General features: G+C 50.3%; 1 protein-coding gene across 1 annotated transcript in view; it reads left to right on the forward strand.

Annotated features, from left to right (window-relative positions):
• Positions 1-27661, forward strand: part of SYNPO2L (synaptopodin 2 like) — a 54602-nt gene that overhangs the window by 14906 nt on the left and 12035 nt on the right. Inside the window, exons 2-3 of the mRNA XM_065408333.1 lie at positions 6271-6422; positions 12110-12753. Coding sequence (XP_065264405.1) covers positions 6271-6422; positions 12110-12753 — 796 coding nt within the window. The remainder of the gene's footprint in view (positions 1-6270; positions 6423-12109; positions 12754-27661) is intronic.

The raw sequence follows: 27661 nt of genomic DNA on the forward strand, positions 1-27661 counted from the left end.
CCTGGCCTGTGATGTCTACTGACCTCCCACTGAGCAAGGCGCGCAGGCTGTGACTTGGCCAGTCTGTGGTCAGCATGTTTGTACCATTCCCCATCCAGAGATGGATGTCACTGGCATAGTGCTCCACACTGGCATGGCTGCCAAATAGCCCCATCCTTTCTGCAGGATGTGCATATTTCCTCCTCTTCCCATAATAGCCTCCGCTGTCTTCAGCCCTGGGCTGTGCTCACACAGAACTCCCAGCAGAATCCAGCTGCTCTGTGAATACACTGTTCCTAGCTCTGCTCCGAGAGGGGATTGATACACCCATGTGCAGCTGGATCCAGGAGCACTGACAGCTGGGAAGCCTTTCATCCTATTTTTAGGCTCTGTATTTCTCCACCTGTACTGGGAATTGGCTTCTTTTTCCAAGGAGGAGGGAGGATGGGAAGGAGCTGGAGTCCCCTTGCTGGCCTACACGGGCTAGCACTGAAATACCTGTCTCTTCTGTTTTTCTGGTGCACACCTGTGCGCAGCCCAGGCCATAGTCTCCAGGATCCTGTGCTGGTGGCTGAGTGGAAAGTCCCCCCCAAACACAGCTAAAGCCTGTTATTGAATCATGCCCCTCAGCCTGCTCGTTGCAGATCTCTGTCCATCCTGCCTCCCCCAAGTCCAAACCTGACTAAACTGAGAGCATGAAATGCACCCAAATCCATGCCCACCCCGCCTGGGGGTGCATCCAGCATCCATGCTCACCCACCCTGGCCAGCACACAGATACTACAGTGAGGGAGGGTCCTGTAGGACCCTAAATAGGCCGACAGATCAATTCATTGGTTCTGCCTGTCTCCACCCCATCCCCACATCCAACTGGCGCAAACTGGCATGTAGGAGCACAATGGGATGGGAAGAGCAACCTCTTTGATACTGCTGACAGAGCTTACCCCTATGCTCTCTCTCCAACATCAGAAACAACTCAGTCTGAGGGCAAGTCCCCACCTGGTGCCGAGCATGGAGCCTCTTGGTCCTCGAGCAATGGGTGGTATTTCTCCAAATGCCCATGGGACTTTCTTGCTTCTGTGTCCTGTCTCTGATGTATCTTGTGTCTCAGCTGGGAGGTGTGGAGTTTTTTTATTGTCTCTCTGTCTGTCTGGCTAACAGCTGCCCCGAGCAGGAGGGGGCAGGGGGTGGGACTCTGATAAGAGCAGAGGAGTTGTTCTCTCTCCAGGCAGGGTTTATTATGGGCCCTCATGGTCTCATTCCAGGCTGCAGAGGAGGAGGAGGTGAAGAACCAGGGTGAGGAGAGATTGGAGGCTGAACTGATGGATGTGTCTGCTCAGATGAGCCAGCCCCTAGTTTAAGCCTGCAGGCAAAGCACAGGGCTGAGACTCTGAGGCTGTGGCAAGATAAAGACAAACAACTCACAGCACAAACCATCTTCTCAGTCCCAGCCTGGGGTGGACACAGCTTCCCGACTGAATCGGTCCCTGTGGTCGAGGGGGGCACAGACCACCCACAGCAGCACCCTCCACACCAGCACCGCAGCCTGAATCCCGGCCGGGTGTGGAGGGGAGGTCCTGGTGGTGTTGGAGAGCTGCTCAGCACTCCCCGCACTGCAGTGGCTCCCATCCTGTGGGGCTGGGCCCAGCTCCCCGCTCTGGGTGCTGCGACCTGGAACATGGCTGCTCAGGTCTGGTGCTCTTGGTTCATGATTTCCGTGGTGCAGCTAAAGCCAGGAACCCACACTAAAGCTGCTGCCCCTCCTACCCCTCTGCTTTGCTGGGTGTGTGTGGGGGTGCTGCTGTGGGTGGTCGGTGCCACCCTCGACCACAGGCCCACTCCAACTCTGACTGGCAGATGGGAGTCCTTGGAATGCACCAGGGCCGTAGCAACAAAGAACGTGGCCCCCTCCGAACGGTGGCCCCCTCCGAACATATGTCCGGGCGGGGCCCCTTACAATGCAGAAACTGGAATGTGGTATTTATTTTGCCACTTTTAGGGGCCGCCTTCCTTGCGGGGCCCCCTCCGGTCGAAGGGTACGGAGGGCACTCGCTACGCCTCTGGAATGCACCCACCAGAGCTGCAGATGGTCTAAGTCTGCATATCAGCCAGTCCCCAAGCCCTCCAGTGGAACCCCCTTCTCTGGGCCCCTACAACTGCCTCCTCCCCAAATGGGAACTCAGCACCTTGTGCAACCCCCTCACATTTTCTAAGGAGCGTGGCTACTGCCAATCTTAGGGAGTCTGGCTGACGAGCAGCAACACACTAGGAGAGGTGGGAGAATGCATCTTTTCAGTGGAGACGGGGGTGACATTAAATGTCCCAGGCCTGTGGCTCACTGTGGGGTTCCCCCCCACCACAAAAGTGCACTAGATCTGATATAAAATGCTCGGCATGGACTTCGTTTCTCTCTCCCCGCCACTGCAGGACCTGGAGAAATCCATGGGAAACATTTGCAAATTCAGCCATTGGCTGTTAGGTTAAAAATCACTGGCCTGAGTCCCCACTGCCCTGCATCTTGTTTTATCATTCACACCTGTGCTAAGTGCATGCAACGTGGCCAGTGCTATCAGACCAGAATTCTCCTCTCACGCCTACTGGTAATAGTGATTTGGACCCTCTTGACACAGCTGTGTATGTGTTTTGCTTGCACAAGCGGCTTGGGGGAATGGACCAATTCAGACACAAATAAAGCTGTTTTCATTTCGTTTTTTTTGTTTCAATTTCATGGGAAAATGCTATGAGGGATAGGTTTTGTAAAAGCTTTTGGGGCCTGATTCTCATTTACACTAAGGCCCCTTTACACCACTCTGGCAGCATAAAGTAACTTTAAAATGGGTATTATTGTAATTTACTACAACTGTAGGGCCGCTTTCCACTGCCACTTTGGTGTACATGGGCCCTAGTGTAAATGAGAATCAGTCCCTTTATGTTTTTAACTATGGGGCCAAACTACCTGTCAGTTTCCATTTAACTGTACATCCCTGCCTTTAAAGAATGGGCCGCTTTTTCAGTCTACAATGCAAGTGAAGCTTCGTAGTGTTAAATGAAGAGGTGATAATCCAAATAATGCAACATCAAGTGGTACAGGGAAAGCATGTGCTCAATGATCAGGGCTCTGACTTCCACTCCCCAGAGCTGGCCGTGTCAAAGGCTTGTACTCAGCGTCTGGAGTAAGGTGTAGCGCTTGTGTCTGCCCAGCACCACTTGCCAGATGGCATGTAGAGTGACTTACAGCCTCTCGCTCATCCTCTTGGCTGAGGGGCGGTGACACATAGCCACGAGCCCCTGTGACTTTATAACTGACACTGCCCACTAATCCACAAGCAACATGCTGCCTAGTAACAGTTATAGCGTTGGAGAAGGCTTGCTTGAGGTAGGAGCGACACAGGAAGGAAGGCCACCACAGCCACAGGAGAAACCTTTCACTCTGTGGCACAGCAGCTCCCAAGGGAGGAAAGCTTCTGGGCCAAATTCAGCAGTGATGTAAAAGAGATGGTAAACTATCCACTGGGTGTAAGAGAGCCTTAGGCAGCCAGATTCATCCCTGCTGTCATTCTGCTGCCGCCAAGGGACCAGACACCAGCCTCAGTTACATCAGTATAGATCCAGAGTAGCTCCAATGCCTGCCAAGCAGTTACTCCAGATTTACATTAGCATAACAAGGCAGCATCTGGCCCAAGGCAGGTCTCGGTGGATGTAAGTGATAAAGTAACATAACTAGCCCAGGCGTGGCCCTGAGGGCCCAACACTAGGTGTTGTTGGAACCTTGCCCTGGAAGCACTCAGCTTCTCACAATGTGGGGCCCTCTGTGACTGGCACAACGGGTGTAAGTTACATGCTTAGGAGGCAGAAGCTGGGGCGTGGAGCAGGAAATGCAGCCAGCAGGAGCACAGGAGGCCATGCTCCTTTCTACTTTAATTCATGCCTGCACCAGCCCCAACACTGCTGGGAGCAATTCAAACCTGGCAGAAGCAGGAGCAGCTCCCACTGATTTCAATGAGTGCTATGTCCCCTTGCCTCGGGGGCTGTGTTTGGTCCCACAGAATGCTAGATGGCTGGGAGCTGCACTCATTTTGCATAACCACTGAATGCCATCTCAGCGTAGGTGACACCTGCTAGCAACACCTGCTTCCTAATCAGCTGACTCCTAGGGCATGGTTCTCCTCGCTCAGTGTTTGGCTGCAGAGGAGTTACTCCTGACTCACGCTAGTGAAAAGGAAGTGAAAACCAGGCCCCCAGTGTGTAACTTACCCCACCATGGTACCACCACTATGTTTGGTCCTACCACATGGACATTTCCCTTGGGGCATGTGGCACAGTGGCATAATGGGCAGAGAAAAGGGTGTCTTATGGCGCAGAGATTTCAGGGACACTTCTGTGAGACTCTCCTCCACCACCCAAGCATCATGACACAGGCATCCCTGGCTAGGAATGGAGCTCTCTGAAGGTATTGTGACCCACCATCCAATCCATGCTAATAATTATTCAAGCTCCGTGCCTGTCCTGTCTGCATTACAAGTGCCCCTCGCAGGGGTTCTCACAAGAAAATTTTTGGTGGCCTCAGAGTGCCAACTCTTGTTGGTGGCCACTCTGACAATTTTTCCTAAAATACTTAATTAACATTAGGAAAAACAAATAAATATGCACATATACATGTCCAAATCATTGTAATTTATTTATGTAGGGGTTTTTTTGCAGACTCAGTAATAAAAATAACATACAGTTGTCTCTATTCTTTACTGGACCTAAACAGAATAGAAACAAAATAAGATGCTTTGCACATTCTTGTATAGTTTGTTGTTGTTTCTTTTGCTTTTTTGGCTGCTTTTGTTTTTAGATTTGTTAGCTAGTATGGCTGCTGCTGTGAAAACTAATATATATATATTTGTATGTATCACTTTTCACAGCAGACTTACTAGCTAGCTGGGAGGCAGTGAAAAGTGATATTAACAAACATACAAATATCGCTTTTCACAGCAGACTTACACAGCCCCAGAAAGCCATGGATGGAGAGGTGGGTAGGGAGGCAGTGGAGGCCAGAGGGAGTGGGGGGGACGAGCCCAGGGCTGGAGCCCAAAGCCCCCTGACTGGGGGATGGAGCCTGAAGCCCTGCGTCTGGAGCCTGGTGCCTGCTACCCCAGGGCTGAAGCTGGAAGCCAGAGCCCCACCACCCCTGGGAAGATCGGGAACTCACACCAGCTGCCTGCTCCTCTGGCATTTGTGGCTGCAAAGGAGGGCAGGGCTGGCAGCCCTGGGGGAGGGGCTACTGCTTCCCCCCATCACTACCCAGGAGGCTATGGCTGCAAGAAAGACCTCTGGTGGCTGGCCGCATGCGGCCATGGTGGCCACATTTGAGAAACACTGCCCTACAATGCAGGTGTCATTTCTTCTGGCCCAATCCCAAGGGTCTAGAGGTGGAGAAAGGGAAAAGCCACCAATGCATAGTGCACATTCTATTTGCAAGACCACCGGAGAGACGGCTTCAGCCATCCCAGCTGGGGAAGCTGAGACATAGCCGGATTATGGGCTAACTGGGAAAGTGCCCCCGCTCCCTCCTAGGGTGACCAGACAGCAAATGTGAAAAATCGGGACGGGGGTGGGGGGTAATAGGAGCCTATCTAAGAAAAAGACCCAAAAATCGTGACTGTCCCTATAAAATCGGGACATCTGGTCACCCTACTCACTCCCCACAAGAACAACAAGGAGTCTGGTGGCACCTTAAAGACTAACAGATTTATTTGGGCATAAGCTTTCGTGGGTAAAAACCTCACTTCTATCTGAAGAAGTGAGGTTTTTACCCACGAAAGCTTATGCCCAAATAAATCTGTTAGTCTTTAAGGTGCCACCAGACTCCTTGTTGTTTTTGTAGATACAGACTAACACAGCTACCCCCTGATACTTGGCCCACAAGAACAGACACTCTTTGAAACCAGGGGGTGGGGTGGGGAATGAGAGGCAGGAAGAGGAGCATCCAGGTGTTAATTCACACTAAGAGATTGGAATCTGGCTAATGAAGAGCTCAGCTCTGCACCTAGCAGATCAGAAGGACCCTTCCCGGGCACTGAGATTCATGAGGGTTGATTGAGGTCCTACGGTCAGCCAGGATTAGACTCCACGACCCTCCTAGCAGCCCCTGGTGCTTTGCTCTGAGTAAGCAGCACCCCCTGCCCTCATGTGGCTTATCTGGGGACAGTTTGCAGAACAATGAATAAGTCAGTCACTGAAAGTCAACTGAGTTAGACAGTCTCCTTCTCTCCCTCCCGACCTCCCTCTGCTTTCCCTCTTCCAGATCCGCAAGAGAAGCAAAGCCTGCCGGGGGGGCCTGTGGGAAAACGACGAGCTGGTGTCCATCAACGGGGAGCTATGCGCTGGCCTTTCCCACGCCAGCGCCATGCACATCATCGACTCCTCCAGCGACACGCTCCACATCTGTGTGAAAAGGTAACAGCTGAGTGCGGGCTCCAGGCAGGGAGCGAACTGCAGGGATACAGCCCCCCTGCAGCGCAGCTTCATTCTGCACAGCAGCTGTCACACAGCTGGATGCGGGTAACACTTTCGCTTACACAAGGCAGGGCAGTCTTGTCCTAGTACACTGGGGCATGAAAACAAGTCAGAAAAACAGGCCTATGGAGGACTTTGCATTCAACAAATGTATGACCTCCTAGGGCTTCCTGGTTGTCTCTATGCCATACTCCACGGCCAATTAGACTGCACAGCAACAGTGGGGAACAGAACTCAGGTCCTCCTGCTCCTATTGCTTTAGGTAAGAGAATCATTGTTAGCAATACAGGGAATATGACTCATAGATGAGCAATTATGATTCCATTCTGCAGCAGGCAGTGTTTCACACAAGACAGTTCATCACACTCATTAGTAACATTAGTGACATTGCTTTACTTTAGATAAATGAGTATTCTGTACAACTGGGTTTGATTACACATGGGTCAATTACATTAAAGGAAAAATGGCATGGTGCATTAATGACAGCATTTCATAGAAAGGCCAATAATGGGATGGAAACAGAGGCATAAAGAAGTCAGAAGCATACGTCCAAACATGTCCCCTCCTTTGGCCTGCAAGAGGTCCGGCTGGCTAACGTCCTGATCCAGCAAAGCACTGAAGCAGGGGACTAACTTCAAGCACATGAGTAAGCCCATAGACTTCAGTGGGACTATTCCTGAGAAGTTAAACAAGTGCTTTAGGGTTTGCTGGATTAGGGTCCAGTCCAGGTCGGGAGTAAATCCTGTAGGTTAGAGACAGAAAAGCCCTGGGAGGTTCCAACTCCTCCCTCTCCCTGAGAGTGCAGAATTCACCCCTATTGTACCCTAGACTGGACAAAGCACTAGTGAATGTCCCTGTGAGGAGACTTCCACAGCGATAAAGAGCCACACTGGCTGATGGTCTCTGCAGAGTGGGGCCTGAGGGTGACTGTGCTCAAACAGGGAAGAAAAGGGCAGGATGTCCCCACCCACAAGGAATCAGTACCAGGTCTCCATCTTGCGCAGGGGAGGGCAAACTATGGCCCGCGGGCCGGATGCGGCCTGTACGGGCTTTCAATCTGGCCCATGGGATTGCCAGCCCCGTGACACAGCGGGGCTAAGACAGGCTCCCTGCCTGCCCTGGCCCCACGCTGCTCCCGCAAGCAGCTGGCACCACGTCCCTGCGGCCCCGGGGGAGGGGGGGCAAGAGGCTCCGTGCACTGCCTTTGCCTGCAGGCACCACCCCCCGCAGCTCCCATTGGCCAGGAACGGGGAATGGTGGCTAATGGGAGCTTCGGGGGTGATACCCACAGGCGAGGGCAGCGCGCAGCGGAGCCACCTGCCCCACCCCTCCCCCAGGAGCCACTGCCGGACATGCTGGCCACTTCTGGGAGCAGCGCGGGGCCAGGGCAGGCAGGGAGCCTGCCTTAGCCCCGCTGCGCACCGCTGCCACTCCGGAGCTGCTTGAGGTAAGCGGCGCTGGGCTGGAGCCCGCACCCCAAACCCATCCTGCACCCCGCACCCGAACCTCCTGCCTTGAGCCCCCTAGCCCACCCCTCCTGCACCCCAACCCCCTGTCCTAAGACCCCTGCTGCACCCCGCACCCCTCCTGCACCCCAGCCCCCTGCCCTGAGCCCCCTCCTGCACCCTGCACCGCTCCTGCACCCCAACCCCTTGCCCTGAGCCCCTTCCTGCACACTGCACCCCCTCCCATATCCCACACCCCAACCCCCTGCCCCAGCCCTACATTCATGGCCCTGCATACAATTTCCCCTCCGAGATGTGGCCCTCAGGCCAAAAAGTTTGCCCACCCCTGGTCTAGCTGGAGTGAGCCAGTGCACTGAGACATTCTGCTGTGTTCTCCTATGGTTCTGGGCTCTTACCAGTGATTAAGTGTGACAAGAGAGGCCTGCGGAAGGTGTCCAGAATAGCACTGGCCTTATGTCACCACACCAGAGCCCACCTGCAGGCGGCAGGTGCTGGGACAAATTCCACTGGGACAAAATCAACACACTTTGAATTAGCAAAGTGACACAGGCAGTCTCCCCACTGGGTGTGTGAATCAGCTGTCCAGAGGCCAGCATTAGATGGCTTTGGGATAACATAACTAGCTGGCCTGACTCTTCAGTGACGCTTGCCAAATGCTGCTGCCTGTTACATCTCTGCTCCTTGAGCCATATTTATGTTCTCATGCAGCACAACATTCATTTCCTTCCCGATGGGAGAGTCAGTGTGCTGATTCTGGTGTGCGAGTGAGAGACGGGGCCTAACAGCCAGGACTCCGGGGTACTGTTCCTAGCTCTGACTCCCACAACAATGAGTAATGCTAAGTGACTTTTAAAAAAGCAGCAGGGGGAAGGAAGGGAGTGAGACAGGCATCTTTTTATTTTAGGGATTAAGGGACACTGATAGCAAGAGGGAAGAGTTGGTGTGGGAGGCCATATGAGGGAGGGGATGATGGCCTGTGCAGCTATGAGTGGGAGCGGAGGTGATCCTAATAACCAGCAGTGGGAAGGGGTGTGTGAATGAGACATCTCTGTCAAGATATGCATGTGGCTCACACCATTGCAGTGTTTGAAAAGCCCCGAACTAGCCCATTTCCAACAGAACCAAATTCCAAGTCTGTCCTGCCCCCTCAGCAGTTCACATTTTCATTCAGAGCTGTCTCTTGCATGATTTGCACCCATGGTGCCCACCAGGTAAGCAGTTGTAGCAATGGGAATTACCGTGTGAGTTAGCCAGATGGCACTAGAGTGCATCATGAGGTGCTGCAGGCCCTGAGTGCCGGAGTTCCTGGAGTAAACCAGGCTGGTTAGCTCTATGGTGCTACTGCTCTAGTCTAATTATCGCTTCTTCCCTTCACCAGAGCCCAAATGGAACACAGCCCCCTTGCCCACTGCTCTCACATTTTATCCCCTTCCATGTCATTGAGAGGAAGCCAAGTGGTACAATTTTCAAACACACCTAAGACCCAGATTTTTAATGGTATGTAGGTGTTGTTGCGCTCAGCATTGCAACAGCTAACTGACTGAGAAGTCTAAGACTCACCTTCAAAGGGATTTAGGAACTTAGAAGCCAAAATTCCATTGACAGTCAATTGGATTTAGGCTCCTAAGTGCCCCAATCCCTTTTGAAAAAAGGATGTAGGTGCCTGTCATTTACATTTTTTTACTATCCAGCCAAGCACCAAATTATCTTTCGTGAACCCTTAAATTAAAAAAAAAAACAAGGAGTCCTCGTTTTTTTTGCTGATACAGACTAACATGGCTACCACTCTGAAATCTTACATTTAAAAGAGACTCGCCTGCTCCAAGCACTTGCAGTACAAGCACACACCCAGCCCCCGCCTCCCTTATAACGCTCACGGTGAAAGTTTCCCTTGCCGCCATATGAACTTTTCTTTCATAAGCGTTTATTGGTTTGAAAGATGAAGCATAACCGCTTCTGAACCACCTTTTCCCAGACCATGTGCCAAACTGCCAAGTCCTGACTCAGTGCATACATGACTGTGAAGGCGCAGCTACACGTACAGTGGGGTGTAGCGTACTTACACTGCACACCCAGCTAGCACAGGTATACACAGCAGCGGAGACAGTGAGGCACAGTTTAGGTGAGTAGAATGCCCTACACGCCTGAACCCCCAGAGATGTACCCTACATGGCTCTCTACTTGCCCAAGCCGTGCCTCCCACATCTAATGCTGCTATTTTTAGCAGTGTAGCATCCCGCGCTTGCCTGCTGCAAGAGCCTTGCACTGCGGCATGTAGCTATGCACCATAGTGGCAAGTGTGGATACAGCCTGCCTTCCGCTGCAGGGTGTAGCTACATGTGTAGTGCTGTACAGTAACTCCTCACTTAAAGTCGTCCCAGTTAACATTGTTTCATTGTTACATTGCTGATCAATTAGGGAACATGCTCGTTTAAAGTTGTGCAATGCTCTCTTATAACATTTTCAGAGTAGCAGCCGTGTTAGTCTGTATCCGCAAAAATAACAGGAGTACTTGTGGCACCTTAGAGACTAACAAATTTATTAGAGCATAAGCTTTCGTGGGCTACAACCCACTTCTTCGGATGCATAACATTGTTTGGCAGCGGCCTGCTTTGTCCACTGCTTGCAGGAAGAGCAGCCTGTTAAAGCTAGCTAGTGGGGGCTTGGAACCAGGGTGGACCGGCAGCCCCCCTATCAGCTCCCCACTCCCCTAAGTTCCCTGTGCAGCAGCCTCCCAGCAGGCTACCAATTGCAGACAGTTCAGCTGTCCCTCCCCTCACTGCCATGTGCTGCTCCTGCCCTCTGCCTTGGAGCTACTCCCAGGAACCTCCTGCTTGCTGTGCAGGGGAGGGGAGAAGAGGGGGGCTAATGTCAGGGTGTCCCCCTCCCCCCTACTCCTCCCCCTGCTCCCGCTTACCCCTTTTCCATGTAGAGCAGGGTGGGGACAGGACAGGGCTCAGGACAGAGAGAGCTTGCTGGCTGCAGCTGCTGTCTCAACTTCCTGATTTTTTTAAAGGCAATGTACTTAGAGTGGGGTCAGGGTACTTAAAGGGGCAATCTCTCTCTCTCTCCCACATACAGGGTGTGTGTGTCTGTCTCTGTCTGCCATGCTGTCTCCCCTCCCTCCATTCGTGCTGCCTTGTAGAGTGTGAGGCTACATTAACAACAATGTGTTAATCCTTGAGGGCTCAGCCGAATGATAGCTCATCATTTAGCAGTAAGGCATTCCCTGGGAACTATCTCATCCTCTGACTTCACCACCTCAACCAAGCTTCACAATCATCATTGCTGTGTACAGTATTAAATTGTTTGTTTAAAACTTAGACTGTGTGTGTGTGTGTATATATATATATATATACATATATATATAGTTTTTTGTCTGGTGAAAAAAATGTACCTGGAACCTAACCCCCCCCCCCCCCCATTTACATTAATTCTAATAGGGAAATTGGATTTGCTTAACATCATTTCACTTAAAGTTGCATTTTTCAGGAACATAACTACAATGTTAAGTGAGGAGTTGCTGTACTGTGCATGCCACTGTAAGTGTAGACACAGCCTAGTGGGAGTTCTGACACAGCAGGTTCTGAGTAATAAGAATGGCAGAATTCAGCCCCAGTGAGAACTCAAGGGGCCAAATCATGGAGTCCTGACTCAGCCTTTTGCAAGTAAAATTACCACTGATATTTTGCCTGGCCAGAACCATCAGGACTGAGCCCGTGGGATATACAGTCAGAAATCAGTGTACAGGGCTCAGTTACAGCTCTCATCAGCCAAGCTGGGATGGACAGGGGAGGAGGAGGTGCATTGCCCCTGCTGTGGGGCCTGGAGACAATATGCCTTTGAGAAGCATAGCAGCCCCCAAGGTCTGGGGGAGGGGAAGACGGGGTGCCACTTGCTATTCCTGTGTCGCAGGTATAGCCAACACCCTTTCCAGCACAGCCAAGCTAGGAAGCAGAGAAATGTCAGTGATGAATTGGCCCTGATGTAGCCATCCGAGTTGCACCTGCAAACGGTGGGTTTGACTTTGGCCTGTATCATCCAGATAGGTGAGACATTTATGGCCCCTGTCCCTCCCCTATGCTGAGTGCCATCTCCCTGCATCCTAGGAATTCCTCCACTGACTGAAATTCACTGAGCCACTCCTCCTTCTCTCCACAGGATGGCTGGCAGAGACCAGTCTGGCACGCGGCCCCTGCACTCGCTTTCCCCTGGGCAGCCACAAGTGCTCTCCCCATCTTCCCCAGTCAGCCCAGAGCCGGCTGGTCCCCCAGCCATCACCCCACCTGAGCCACAGCGCAGGCGGCGGCAGCAGCTGGGGAGCCTGACCTCGCCCCCCGACAGCGAGGCGTACTACGGCGAGACGGACAGCGACGCTGACAACATTGCCCAGGAGAAGCACCGGCGGGCCCGCAAGAAGAGCCCTCGCTCTCCACCTGGGGGCTCCAACAACAAGCCAGGAGAGCCACAGGACGAGGTGTCCCTGTCCGAGCTGAGTGGCTATGACAGCACTCCAGAGGCAGCAGCGCAGGCCAGAGAGGGAGGAGAGAACATGAGTGGCATGGCTGAGAGAGAGATCGTGCAGCAGCTCAGCAGCCGCACGGACACCCCTTTCTCAGAGAGCGAGGTGCTGCTGCAGCCGTCCCCAGCAGAGAGCAGGGAGCTCTCCCCAGAGGCCATGCTCTTGCCCCATGCCACCAGGACCATCCGAGCTGAGCGCCACCTCATCCCCATGGTGGGGCCAGTAGAACACCCAGTTGATGAAGATTTAACCACCACCTATGCAGAGAAAGCCAAACTAGCCAGTAAGTGCCCCCAGACCCACCTCTCTACACCCCTGCTGCAACCTGCCTGTGCTAACTCCCCTTCCCAGGCTGAAAGGCCTTCACCCAGCACTTCACCCAGCTTCTCTCGTGTGGAAGGAGGCTGGGCCAGGCCAGCCCTGCAGGGATCTGAGCTGGCGGCTTAGGTCACTCAGGGTTTCCTCTGGCAGGCGCTCAGGGAAGATGTTTGGAGTCTAGAATTCAAGCACAAAAAGTGGCAGGACTCCACCCATCCCCATCCTGATTTCTGTTGAAAACAGGAGGGAGATGGCTGGTACTGGAACTGTCCGGGTTCAAGAGAGTGCTGGTAATGCCTGTGCTCCAGGGAAGTGACTCAGGTGTGAGTCCTAAGCCTGGTCTCTCACTGCCTAGGCTGGGGGCAGCACCTGGGGACAAAGCACCCCCATTCGCTCTATAGCCACCGCTGTGTCCAAGCAAAGGAGCAATATGAATGGACTCCAAAGGGGTCACACCCAGCCCTCATGGTCAAGGAGAATTACTGTGATAGAGACTTTGGGTTCAGAGAATGGAGACAGTCTCCACTCAGAGCCATGCCAAAATATTGTTACCAATGGCTTACATCTCCTTAGGGCTGGTCCTCCCACCCTATGAAGATCAAGGGGGGGCTGTCCACTTTCCTCCTCCTTTGGAAGGTGATTTCTCTGCAGCCTTGTTTGCATCAGCAGGAGCGGGTGTGTCTGCATGTGGCACTAGCTGGCCAGCTCCAGTAGAGGAGATTGCTTTTCATGCATGGGCAGCATGGGCATGCCAGTGAGGCGAAGCGAGGGGGGAAATCTCAGCCAACTCTGACAATGCCCTGTGGTGGGAGCCCCCTCACTTGAGATATTTAAACTGGGACGAAACACCAGAGAATACACTCTAGGGAACAATCATACACTGCCCTCTGGGTGATGGACTAGAGCAGTGGTTCCCAAACTTGTTCTGCCGCTTGTGCAGGGAAAGCCTCTGGCGGGCTGGGCCGGTTTGTTTACCTGCCACGTCCACAGGTTCGGCCTATCGCGGCTCCCAGTGGCTATGGTTCGCTGCTCCAGGCCAATGGGAGCTGCTGGAAGCGGCACGGGCCGAGGGATGTGCTGGCCGCCCTTCCTGCAGCCCTCATTGGCCTGGAGCGGCGAATCACGGCCAGTGAGAGCCGCGATCGGCCGAACCTGCAGATGCGGCAGGTAAACAAACCGGCCCAGCCCGCCGGGGTTTTCCCTGCACAAGCGGTGGAACATGTTTGGGAACCACTGGACTAGAGGAGTATGTCTGCACTGCAAGACTCATATTTGAGCCCAAGCCCCATTCCGTCCACACACAAATCAGTGTGAATCAAGTCACCAAGCACTCAGGAACCGGAATCTAGGACCCTGCTGGGGGGAGGGTCAGAGCCTGAGTCCTGCTGTGAATTGGGCCCAAGCCCTGTTGGTTTACGGTGTGGACACAGCTCAAGCCACAGACCCTAGTCAGAAGGTCTGCACAATGCAGTGTGGACACGTTAGTACGGCTGTGAAACCCAGGTCCAGCAATTGTTAACCCAGGTTTAAAATGCAATGTGGATGCTCAAGCACAGGCTTCAATGTCCCCAAGCCTGAGTCCCACAGACCTGAGTTTACAATGCAGTGTAGATACCCAAAGTGACCAAACAGGACCTCTTGGGCCGGCTACTCCATCCTCCTTTATTGTTTTTGAACATTTCCATAGGTAACACCTCTGTGATCTCCTTTGATGGCTGCTCCACTAATTGCTCTTACCATGAGGGTGTTTTTCCTTCTATCTAATCTAAACCTGCCTTTATTCATCATTAGCTTAAGGCCATTACTCCATTACTCCTTGTATTACATTCTTGGCCAGCTTTCCCTGCCTATTCCCCTCACCTATCATTTCCTCTCAAGAACTTGTAGCAAGATGTTATGGGGAAGGAGAAAGCTGGGTCCCACCTCCCTTAGTCTTGGACATCTTACCTGCATCCCGCTACCATAGAATCATAGAATCATAGAAGATTAGGGTTGGAAGAGACCTCCGGTCATCTAGTCCAACCCCCTGCTCAAAGCAGGACCAACACCAAGTAAATCATCCCAGCCAGGGCTTTGTCAAGTCTGACCTTAAAAACCTCTAAGGATGGAGATTCCACCACCTCCCTAGGTAACCCATTCCAGTGCTTCACCACCCTCCTAGTGAAATAGTGTTTCCTAATATCCAACCTAGACCTCCCTCACTGCAACTTGAGACCAATGCTCCTTGTTCTGTCATCTGCCACCACTGAGAACAGCCTAGCTCCATCCTCTTTGGAACCCCCCTTCAGGTAGTTGAAGGCTGTTATCAAATCCCCACTCACTCTTCTCTTCTGCAGATTAAATAAGCCCAGTTCCTATAGCCTCTCCTTGTAAGTCATGTGCCCCAGCCCCCTAATAATTTTTGTTGCCCTTTGCTGGACTCTCTCCAATTTGTCCACATCCCTTCTGTAGTGGGGGGACCAAAACTGGACACAATACTTCAGATGTAGCCTCACCAGTGCCAAATAGAGGGGAATAATCACTTCCCTTGATCTGCTGGCAATGCTCCTACTAATACAGCCCAATATGCCGTTAGCCTTCTTGGCAACAAGGGCACACTGCTGACTCATATCCTGCTTCTTGTCCACTGTAATCCCCAGGTCCTTTTCTGAAGAACTGCTGCTTAGCCAGTCGGTCCCCAGCCTGTAGCGGTGCATGGGATTCTTCCTTCCTAAGTGCAGGACTCTGCACTTGTCCTTGTTGAACCTCATCAGATTTCTTTTGGCCCAATCCTCCAATTTGTCTAGGTCACTCTGGACCCTATCCCTAGCCTCCAGCGTATCTACCTGTCCTTCCAGCTTAGTGTCATCTGCAAACTTGCTGAGGGTGCAATTCATCCCATCATCCAGATCATTAATAAAGATGTTAAACAAAACCGGCCCCAGGACCGACCCCTGGGGCACTCTGCTTGATACCAGCTGCCAACTAGACATCAAGCCATTGATCACTGCCCGACAATCTAGCCAGCTTTTTATCCACCCTATAGTCCATTCATCCAATCCATACTTCTTTAACTTGCTGGCAAGAATACTGTGGGAGACCGTATCAAAAGCTTTGCTAAAGTCAAGATATATCACTTCCATTGCTTTCCCCATATCCACAGAGCCAGTTATCTCATCATAGAAGGCAATCAAGTTGGTCAGGCATGACTTGCCCTTGGTGAATCCATGTTGACTGTTCCTGATCACCTTCCTCTCTTCCAAGTGCTTCAAAATGGATTCCTTGAGGACCTGCTCCATGATTTTGCCGGGGACTGAAGTGAGGCTGACCAGTCTGTAGTTCCCTGGGTTCTTTTTCTTCCCTTTTTTAAATATGGGAACTATATTTGCCTTTTTCCAATTGTCTGGGACCTCCTCCGATTGCCATGAATTTTCAAAGTTAATGGCCAATGGCTCTGCAATAACATCAGCCAACTCCCTCAGCACCCTTGGATGCATTAGATCTGGACCCATGGACTTGTGCATGTCCAGCTTTTCTAAATAGTCCTTAACCTGTTCTTTCACCACTGAGGGCTGCTCACCTCCTCCCCATACTGTGTTGCCCAGTGCAGCAGTCTGGGAGCTGACCTTGTCTGTGAAGACCGAGGCAAAAAAAGTTTTGAGTACTTCAGCTTTTTCACATCATGTGTCACTAGGTTGCCTCCCCCATTCAGTAAGGGTCCTACACTTTTCCTGACCTTCTTCTTGTTGCTAACATACCTGTAGAAACCCTTCTCATTACCCTTCACATCCCTTGCTAGCTGCAACTCCAATCGTGCCTTGGCCTTCCTGATTACACCCCTGCATGTTCGAGCAATATTTTTATACTCCTCCCCTGTCATCTGTCCAAGTTCCCACTTCTTGTAAGCTTCCTTTTTGAGTTTAAGCTCACCGAAGATTTCACTGTTAAGCCAAGCTGGTCGCCTGCCGTATTTGCTATTCTTTCTGCACATTGGGATGGTTTGTTCTTGCGCCTTCAATAAGGCTTCTTTAAAATACAGCCAGCTCTCCTGGACTCATTCCCCCCTCATATTACCCTCCCAGGGGATCCTGCCCATCAGTTCCCTAAGGGAGTCAAAGTCTGCCTTTCTGAAGTTCAGGGTCCGTATTTTGTTACTCTCCTTTCTTCCATTTGTCAGAATCCTGAACTCAACCATCTCATGGTCACTGCTGTCTAGGTTGCTACCCACTTCTACTTCCCCTACCAATTCTTCCCTGTTTGTAAGTAGCAGGTCAAGAGGAGCACTTGTACCAGGAAGTTGTCCCCAACACTCTCCAAAAACTTCCTGGATTGTCTATGCATTGCTGTATTGCTCTTCCAGCAGATGTCAGGGTGATTGAAGTCCCCCATTAGAACCAGGGCCCCTGATCTGGAAACTTCAGTTAGTTGTCCAAAGAAAGCCTTGTCTACCTCATCCTTCTGATCCGGCGGTCTATAGCACACGCCCACCATGACATCACCCTTGTTGCTCTCATCTCTAAACTTAACCCAAAGACTCTCGACAGGCTTTTCTCCAGTTTCATACTGGAGCTCTGAGCAATCATACTGCTCTCTTACATACAATGCAACTCCTCCACCTTTCCTCCCATACCTGTCCTTCCTGAACAGTTTATACCCATCCATGACAGTGCTCCAGTCATGTGAACTGCCCCACCAAGTTTCTGTTATTCCAATGACATCATAGTTCCTTGATTGTGCCAGGACTTCCAGTTCTTCCTGCTTGTTTCCTAGGCTTCTTGCGTTCGTGTACATGCACCTAAGATAACTAGCCGATTGCCCTACTTTCTCAGTATGAATCAGGAGGCTTCCAGTTATGTACCCTACTCCTTGTGTTTCCTGCTACCCAGGCAGTATTTTAACTCCTTACATGATGACAGGGCAAGATCCATCCTTTCTTTAGAGTTGTGACCTGTGCAGCTCTATCAATATGTTGTACAATAGTATCTGTCATCCAAGGACCACAAACTGCTGTACAATCAATTAATTCACATTACAGCCCCACTGTGAGGTAGGTCATTCATATTATCCCCATATTACAGATGGGGGAACTGATGCACAGAGAAGTTAAAAGACTTGCCTGTGGTCACACAGCAAATTGGGAATAAAGCCCAGGAGTCCTGACTCCCAGTCCCCTGCTGTAACCACTAGACTTGCCTCCTGCTATTAGCAGATATTTCCAATGGCTGGAGATAGGACACGAGAAGGGGAAGGCTCTGAGTTACTACACAGAAATTCTTTCCCATGTGTCTGGCTGCTGGTCTCGTCCACATGCTCAGGGTCTAACTGATCGCCATATTTAAGGTTGGGAAGGAATTTTCTCCTGGCAGATACCCTAGGGTTTTTTGCCTTCCTCTGCAGCATGGGGCCCAGTTCACCTGCTGGTTTGAATTAGAGCAGGGATGGGCAAACTTTTTGGCCTGAGGGCCACATCTGGGTATGAAAATTGTATGGCGGGCCATGAATGCTCACGAAATTGGCGTTGGGGTGTAGGAGGGGGTGAGGGCTCTGGCTGGGGGTGTGGGCCCTGGGGTGGAGCCAGAAATGAGGAGTTCAGAGTGCGGGAGGGGGCTCCAGGCTGGGGCAGGAGTTTTGTGTGTGTGTGTGGGGGGGTGAGGGCTCTGGCTGGGGGTGCAGACTCTGGGGTGGGGCTGAGGATGAGAAGATTGGGGTGCAGGAGGGTGCTCTGGGTTGGGATTGAGGGGTTCGGAGGGCGGGAGGGGATCAGGGCTGGGGCAGGGGGTTGGGGCATGGGAGGGGCTCAGGGGTGCAGGCTCTGGGAGGCGCTTACCTCAAGTGTGTGCCACAGCTCTGCATGGCTCCCAGAAGCAGCAGCATGTCCCCCCTCCGCTCCTACGCGGAGGCGCAGCCAGACACGGAGCCCGCTGGCTTCCCCTAAATGTAGGAGCTGGTGTGGGGACATGCTGCTGCTTCTGGGAGCCATGCAGAGCTGTGGCACACACACACGGAGTGGCCCCTGAGCCCACTCCCCGGCTGGAGTGCGGGAGCAGGGCAAGCCCCAGACCCTGCTCCCCAGCGGGAGCTCGAGGGCTGGATTAAATCGGCTGGCGGGCCAGATGTGGCCCGCAGACCATAGTGTGCCCACCCCTGAACTAGAGTGAATGGTGAATTCTCTAACTTGATGTCTTTAAATTGTGATTGAAGGATTTCATTAACTCAGCCAAAGGTTAGGGGTCTGTAACAGGAGTGGGTGGGTGAGGTTCTGTGGCCTGTGACATGCAGGAGTTCAGACTAGATGATCACGATGGTCCCTTCTGACCTATGAGTCTGTGAGTCTTCTTATAAGGCCACCGCTACAGCTGTTTTCCTCCCTTTTCGGAGAGAATACCACTGTGTCTCCTTGCCCAAAGGAGCTTTGGAGACTGCCTCCAAAGCTAAGCTCCTTCCTCATGGCAGCACACTGAGCTATTGCTCTGCCCCATGTCACAAGGCAGACTCAATCCAGCAGGTGCTATCTTAAATCAGACCCAGCTTGGCAGTACCGATGACGCAAGGCCAGGCCTTGGCTGGTTCTGTTTGTTCCACAGCCTGTTTAGAATTCACCCCGCTTAGGACAGCAACGAAAAGAGCAATTTCCACCTCCCCTAGGCTGAAGCTATTTTTTCCCCTTTGAATAATGTACAAGTATGAGGTGAATGCTGAGAAAGGCATGTCCAGCTGCTCTCTGCCACCTGATAGTCCTAGCACTGGACGAGCAATCGCTTTACATCAGGGCTTATTTCCAAGGACAGAGTCAGCACAGAAGGCTCCCAGGAAAGCCACATATTTAAATCAAAGCATTTCTGATGGCAGAATAATCTCCCATGGCCGGAGGTGACGTAAGGATGTTGCTAGCTAGATGGGGGGTTCCTAGCACCATTGCAGGCTGAGCTAGTACTTTCCTTTCCTGATATACTTACTCCCTTTTGGATGAGGCTTCTCTCAGCAGGAGCCCTGGTGGAAGAGTTCCCAGTAGCAACTCGCAGGCTGATGGCACTCCATGGCGGTTCACATGGCCTTTTACTAGGCTGTGACTCTCTGCTGCCTGCAAGGGTGGAGACAAACTTTTCTGCCCTGGTCAGGCTATAGCACAATGGTCTGGTCAGTGACAAACCAAGGAATAACAGAAAAGAACGGGGAGCGAGGGGGGAGTGGTAAGAGGAGCAAAGGCGTTCCCATGCTATGGCAAGGAGAGCTAGAGAAACTTCTGCACCTAAATACTCACATTCTGCACTTCATGGCTTTGACTGAACTCTGGGCTATGTTGGCTGCCATGGGAGCCCAGCTGGAGGGGCACTAGGGTCATGCAAGGGGCATGCAGTGCATCATACTGCTGGGGGCTAAGGCCAGCCAGAGCAGCCCCAAAGGGATGTGGTGCTGGCTTGGAAAGGGGTGTTACTATAGTGCTTGGGCCTGGATTCAGCACAGCCTCTGCTGGCTCTGGTGGCACCTACGCACAATTTAAAGCTGCCCTCCATTGAGAAGCCCCTTAGTTCCTCTTGAGCAAACACCACCTGCCCTTTCCTAGTGAGGGATCCCCCCGATCCATGCCCACAGAGATGGTGTGTGTGTGGGGGGGTGCCCTCTGGAGTCTCCTGAACCAGAGGGGTGAATCAAGATTGTGGTTCAAAACCAGCTGTTTTTTAAAAGTGGACTTGATTCCGCACGGGGAATGGATGACTCAGTGGGTCAGTAATGGGAGCACAGTGCTGGATTTATAGGCTGTGAGACCATTAAAGACCATTTAGATTGTCCAATCAAATCCCTGCTTTTTGCAGAATATCACCCTACCTCATTCCCACTAACATTATATCTAACCTGCCTTTGAATCTTGGCGGTCATGATCCTCCGCCACCTCCCAGGGAGTCTGTGCAACGGCTCACTTGCTCTTACAGGGAAGAACTCCATCTACCTCGCCAGAGTGCTTCCATCGTTAGCCTCAGGCCACGGATCCCTGCCCTGCCACCTTTAGTGTGTGAATAACCTTCCCCCTTTTTCCACTGAGACTCTGATTCAGAAGGTCCTTCTGAGTCTTTTCTTTTCTAGTCTACTTCTCCAGCTCTCTTGTCTCTCCTTCAAATCTGTAGCAGTTTTGTTGCCCTTCTTTGTATTCTCCCTAATTTTTCCATCTCATTCTTAAACTGCAGAGATACCCAATGATGCAAAGAATTCCTGGTATAGTTGCAACAGGGCTATTTAGAGTGACCCCATTATGTTCATAAGAACATAAGAATGGCCCTACTGGGTCAGACCAAAGGTCCATCTAGCCCAGTATCCTGTCTTCCGACAGTGGCCAGTGTCAGGTGCCCCAGAGGGAATGAACAGAACAGGTAATCATCAAGTGATCCACCCCCTGTCATTCATTCCCAGCTTCTGGCAAACAGAGGCTAGGGACATCATTCCTGCCCATCCTGGCAAATAGCCATTGATGGATCTACCCTCCATGAATTTATCTAGTTCTTTTTTGAACCCTGTTATGGTCTTGGCCTTCACAACATCCTCTGGCAAGGAGTTCTACAGGTTGACTGTGCGTTGTGTGAAGAAATACTTCCTTTTATTTGTTTTAAACCTGCTGCCTATTAATTTTATTTGGTGACCCCTAGTTCTTGTGTTATGAGAAGTAGTAAACAACACTTCCTTATCTACTTTCTCTACACCAGTCATGATTATATAGATCTCAATCATATCTCCCCTTAGCGGTCTCTTTTCCAAGCTGAAAAGTCCCAGTCTTCTTAATCTCTCCTCATACGGAAGCCATTTCATGCCCCTAATAATTTTTGTTGCCTTTTCTGAATCTTTTACAATTCCAATTTATCTTTTTTGAGATCGGGCGACCACATCTGCATACAGTATTCAAGATGTGGGTGTACCATGGATTCCCTAGATGAACAAGTGAAACCTCTGTCCAAGAACAGGGAACTAGAAGAATCCTTTTCCACAAGTGCAAGAATAACACTGGCATTTTCTGTAAGAGTGTTATACTGTGAAGGGCTCATATTAAGGTTGCTATCTCCTATCTGTCCTGGGGCTTTCACAGACTCAGATTTGTAGATGTGCTGTTTATTTCCTTTCCCTAGCACATGCGTAACACTTTACGTCCTTGGCCACTCCACTCATCTCATTGCATGCAAACCACTCCAGGTCACTTTACAGGTCAATTCATCACTCCAACCCCCACATGTTTACTACCCCTCCAATTTGGTAGTGTTAGCAAATTTGATCACTGTTGAATTTAAACCTTCCTCTAGACCATTGGGGGCACTATTAAATAATAAAGATCCAATGCTCACCCATGTGATGCCCCACTTGGAGGTCTTAAATGAGTAATCTTTGCTCTCTGCTTGTCATCCAATTTCTAATCCAGACTCTTGTAATTTCCATCTGGTTGGTATTTATCCAATGTATACGTTCATTGGTCTGATTCACCGTTGCCTTGCACCTTGTGGTTACTTTTATACCTGTGCAAAGTGGATGTAAAATGCACAAACATTTTCAGAGGTGGTATTGTTCTACACTCCCTCAGCACAGGTGTAAACCACAGCAGAAGGAGCAAATGGAGTTAACACCAGTGGAGGACTTGACCCCTAGCTGTAGGGCAGTGGAGAATCAGGCTGTGTCAGGTTCAGTCACAGAGACGCCCTTGGGACTGTCACCTGATGTGCTGAAACTACCTCTGAGCCCGTTCCCTGTCAGTTTGGGACTCCAGAACCCTGTCTTGTTGAGCCAGACACGCTACCCTGCTCCAACACAGACCCAGGGTCTGAATCGCGCCCCCAAAGCTGCAGACTTAACTGAAAACAGCTCAGCAAGTACTCCTGTCTCCAGCACCCAGACACGCAGCTCCCAATGGGATCCAAACCCCAAATAAATCCGTTTTACTCTGTATAAAGCTTATACAGGGAAAACTCATAAATTTGTCCGCCCTCTATAACACTGATTGAGAGATTTGCACAGCTGTTTGCTCCCCCAGGTATTAATCACTTACTCTGGGTTAATTAATAAACAAAAGTGATTTTATTAAGTATAAAAGTAGGATTTAAGGGGTTTCAAGTAATAACAGACAGAACAAAGTAACAGGTTTCAGAGTGGTAGCCGTGTTAGTCTGTATCAGCAAAAAGAATGAGGAGTACTTGTAACACCTTAGAGACTAACAAATTTATTTGGGCATAAGCTTTCGTGGGCTAAAGCCCACTTCATTGGATGCATGGAGTGGAAAATACAGTAGGAAGATATATATACACAGAGAACATGAAAAAATGGGTGTTGCCATACCAACTATAACGATTCTAATCAATTAAGGTGGGCTATTATCAGCAGGAGAAAAAAAACTTTTGTAGTGATAACATTTCCAACAGTTGACAAGAAGGCGTGAGTAACAGTAGGGGGGAAAATTAGCATGGGGAAATAGTTTTACTTTGTGTAATGACCCATCCACTCCCAGTCTTTATTCAAGCCTAATTTAATGGTGTCCAGTTTTCAAATTCATTCCAATTCAGCAGTTTCTTGTTGGATCTGTTTTTGAAGTTTTTTTGTTGGAGTATTGCATCTTTGAGGTCTGTAATCAAGTGAGCAGGGAGATTGAAGTGTTCTCCAACTGGTTTTTGAATGTTATAATTCTTGACGTCTGATTTATGTCCATTTATTCTTTTACGTAGAGACTGTCCGGTTTGGCCAATGTACATGGCAGAGGGACATTGCTGGCACATTATGGCATATATCACATTGGTAGCTGTGCAGGTGAACGAGCCTCTGATGGTGTGGCTGATGTGATTAGGTCCTATGATGGTGTCCCTTGAATAGATATGTGGACAGAGTTGGCAACAGGCTTTGTTGCAAAGATAGGTTCCTGGGTTAGTGTAAGCCAGTCCTTGCTTACAGACAGCCCCCAACCTGAAGCAAATACTCACCAGCAACCACACACCACACAACAAAAACACTAAGCATATTACAGTTACATCATATTCACACGTATAAACATATTTCCATAAAACATATAGACTGCAACGTCACACAGGCCTGTTATGTGGTGAGAAGCACAGTCAATAGGGAGAGTAAGGTTGGGCAATGGATGCATTGCAGTGATAGCAGAGTCAGGGGATCAAGGGGGACTAAGAAGCAAGGGAGGGCTATAGGGAGCAGAGAACGGGGAACAGGATAACAGCTGCTTGCACTAGCAGTCTATAAGGTTCCATGGCTCTCCAAAGCTGTCTGATAGGCAGAACTGAAATTTTTCAACTAAAAATATTTTGACAAAAAAAATGCAGATTCAGTAACACCAAAATGTTTCAAGTATGTGTCATTTTGCCAAATTGTTCATTTAGAGAAAAAAAATCTGGAAAAAAATCCCAAAACATTGGTATTTTCTAAATAAATGTTTGACAATTTTTCAATTGAAAATGACTTTCTGTTTTGAAATTTCCTTTTTTTTTAATTTAGTTAAATAATTAAAAATGCTGAAAATGGAAAAAAAAATCAACTTTCTGACGCACTGAAAAATTTGAAAAACGTTTTCAATTTAAGCTGAAATTAATATTTTTTCTATTTTTTCAGAATTGCTAGCAAACTGAGAAATTTATTATTCACCCAGCTCTAATGGTAGGTCCATATGGTGTCCCCAGACCACAGGAAACCTCTGCACCATTCTATTCTGTTCTGAAATCCATTTTTCACCAGGTTTGGTTCCTCTCAGTCATCTCATCAGAAGAGTTTTTTTTATTTTCAGCAACAGTATAGATGGACTCAGATGTGGAACAGGTTCAGACTTTCCCACCCTTCCTTACAGAGGTGCCAACCCCAGGCAGAAGACAGATAAACCAGTTCAGGGCTCTGGTCCCAGCTTGTTATCTTATGGTAGGAATTTAAGTCAGTACAGAAGTGCTTCAAAATATCTCATTTTAAACTTATCTGCTGGACTATTTTTAGCCCCTGGAACTCAAGTCTTTCTATATATGGTGCGGAGAAAGGGGCGGGGGGAGAGAATTTCCTCCTCTGCTTGACATGGGCCCAGCTGCCTAAGTGGATGCACTAGAATTACAGCATCCTGCACTGGAAAAGGAAACCCTTTTATTTTAAGCCATCGTTCTGATGTACAGGCCACACCAGTCAGGAGATGCTTATAAATAAATACCTTATACAGTGGAGAGTGTGTAAAATTCCCTCTGGATGCAGTGTGGGTGAGCCTAGTAAAGGTGCTATCTGACTGCTGCTGGAGTGTAGGCAGTGCGGGTCATGACGAATATTGACCATCTGATCAGCACTTTGAACTCTGAATCTTTTGCACCATGGTCTGTGCTTCGCTACTTGACCCCCCAGCTTTGGCAGCCATGATTCTTAGATGATCACAATTATATGGTCACTAATAAGACTGAGAAGTGCTGCTACTTACTGGGGGTCTGGAAGACCAATGGGCGCAGTTTGGAGGTGGAAGGTGTTAACCAGCTATGGTTCCAATCCCTGTCCTGTGGATCTCACCTGAGGTCTGTTCCCTGCCATGGGGAGCAATAATGAGCAGTGACCTTCAGCCCATGTTGGTCAGCGTGCAGATGGCCATTACTAAGAGAAAACCAACCACCCCCATGATTTAATCATGGCGGGGGTGCCCAACCTCATTAGGGCCCATGCTCCCATGGGGATTGTTCCTGTTCCCTTTGGCAAGTCACGATCCCTACCTACCACCTGTAAGCAAGCTGTGGGTAAGAAACCATCACTTAATATTAGCCATCAGTTTTCACCTTGTCTTGGCTCTCCATGTTTTAGAAGGAGGCTATTGAGAAGATGTCAGTGAGATGATTACAGCTATGTGTGGATTTCTATCAGTCAGAGTCTAGGCTTGAGGATGGCACAGAGAGTGCACTTATGTCTGGGTTGATTATCATTTTCTGACCCTGGGAAGAGGTTATGTGTCCAGCAGCGGCGTATTATCGCCTAGGCCAACAAGGCCTAGGCCTAGGGCAGCAAATTTGCAGGGGCGGCAAATTTGCTCGTGCCCCCTCCCCAACTCCGCCCCTTCCCCAAATCCCCGGCCCGCCTCCTCCCCCAGGCGCGCCGCGCTTCCCTCCTTCCACCTCCCTCCCAGGCTTGCCGCGTGAAAGCGCTGGGAGGCAGGGAGGGAGAAGCGAGTAGCGACGTGCTCGGAGGAGGTGGAGCAGAGGTGAGCTGGGGCCCGCGGGCGCGGGGAGTAACCCGGGAGGCCGGGAACCGCTCCCCGCCCCAGCTCACTTCTGCTCCACCGCTGCCATCCCCCGAGCGCGCCGCAACTCCCCTTCTCCCGCCTCCCTCCCTCCCAGGCTTGCCGCGGGGGAGCAGAGGTGAGCTCGTGCGCGGGGGGGGGGGAATTTTTTGAGGGCCTAGGGGCGGCAAATTTGTTAATCCACCACTGGTGTCCAGGTTGATTTCATTAGCTGCTTTGCAGACTTTGCTCACGAGCTTTTGTTGACTCTCCGAGTCCTGGAAGACCTGGCAGGAATGGAAGGGGTCACTCTACAATGGCTCTGTTCATTCTTTTCTGAGCAATCTCACAAGTTGTTCTGGGCAATTGCTTATCTGGCTCTGGGGCTCTGACCTGTGAGATCCTACACATTTCCCTCTTGGCATCCTTCTTTTTCAACATGTATGTGCAGCTCTTATGAGGAGGTACAAGGTGATTTGGCCTGCCACACTGTCAGTATGTTGATGATATTCTGCTCTGCATCTGATACATATCCCACATGTTTTCCCATTGTCACCTAAGATAGAGATCTGGATGTGAGTGAGCTGACTTAAGATGATGTTCTTATGGAGGTGAAAGCACTGTGAGCCTCTTGAGTTGTTGGGGGCTGTGTCTGATCACTTTACTGAGGGGATATGCTCACCCTTAGTCTTAGTGGTTCAGACTCTAGGCGTCTTATTGGATCCACCACTGCTCCTGATCTCCCAGGTTGTAATGATGGCCTGAAGTGCCTTTCTTCATCATCACTTGGTTTAGGCATTGCTAGAGTTCTCCATGCCTTTGTCACCTCCAGGCTGGGGAACTATAACACACTCTAATTAGGATCACCCTTAAAGATTACTCAGAAACTTCACCCAGTGCAGGATACCGCCACTCACTCCACAGCGACCACTGAGGTAATCTCATCATAGCAGAGCTCTGTGCTTTGCAATAGCTTCCCATTCTCTTCCATGTGCAACTCAAGCTATTGGAGACCCAACCTCTTCAGAACCATTTTTCTTCCCATGCTCCATTATGCTATTTATGATTGGGCAAGGGGTTCCTGATGCCTAGTCCCCTGGGTTGAAATCCTGGTGTGGAGGTAGGACCCATTCAGTGGAGGGACTCTGTCTCTGGAACTCAGTTACTCACATGCTGACTCATCTTATGCTTATGAAGTCAATGGCAGAACTTTCACTGACTTCACTGCTTCAGGATCAAGCCCATGGTCCTTGCAGCACTCAGCTGTGGTGGTTTTCAGGGCATTATTGCCAAGTGAATATAATTAATTTAGCGAGTCCCTGATTGAGACACGTATCAAAGGGAGGATGTGGTTAGCTGATGGCTGAAGTGTGGCATGGTGGAGATGAGTGTGATTAAATTGACTTGTTGCCAGTTACTGGCAACATTCTGTGATCTATTTGTAACTATGTAATGTGCTCAGGTCTTAAGTTGACAGGAACAATAATTACCTTAAAATAAACACATACATACACCTCTGAGTCCTTCTCCTCACAGTGAATAGTTTCTTGGCTCCAGGGTCTCCAAGGCCCAGTTGAAAGCAATCCCACTGCAAATGGAAAATAGGAATCCCATGTTGTCTCATCAGGGCTGAAAGGGATGTGGAAAGGGAAACTTCTAGGGAGATAATAAGGAGGTATAGGAACAAAGT

The sequence above is a fragment of the Emys orbicularis genome, chromosome 7 (assembly GCF_028017835.1).
Source record: "Emys orbicularis isolate rEmyOrb1 chromosome 7, rEmyOrb1.hap1, whole genome shotgun sequence".
Lineage (NCBI taxonomy): Eukaryota > Metazoa > Chordata > Testudines > Emydidae > Emys > Emys orbicularis.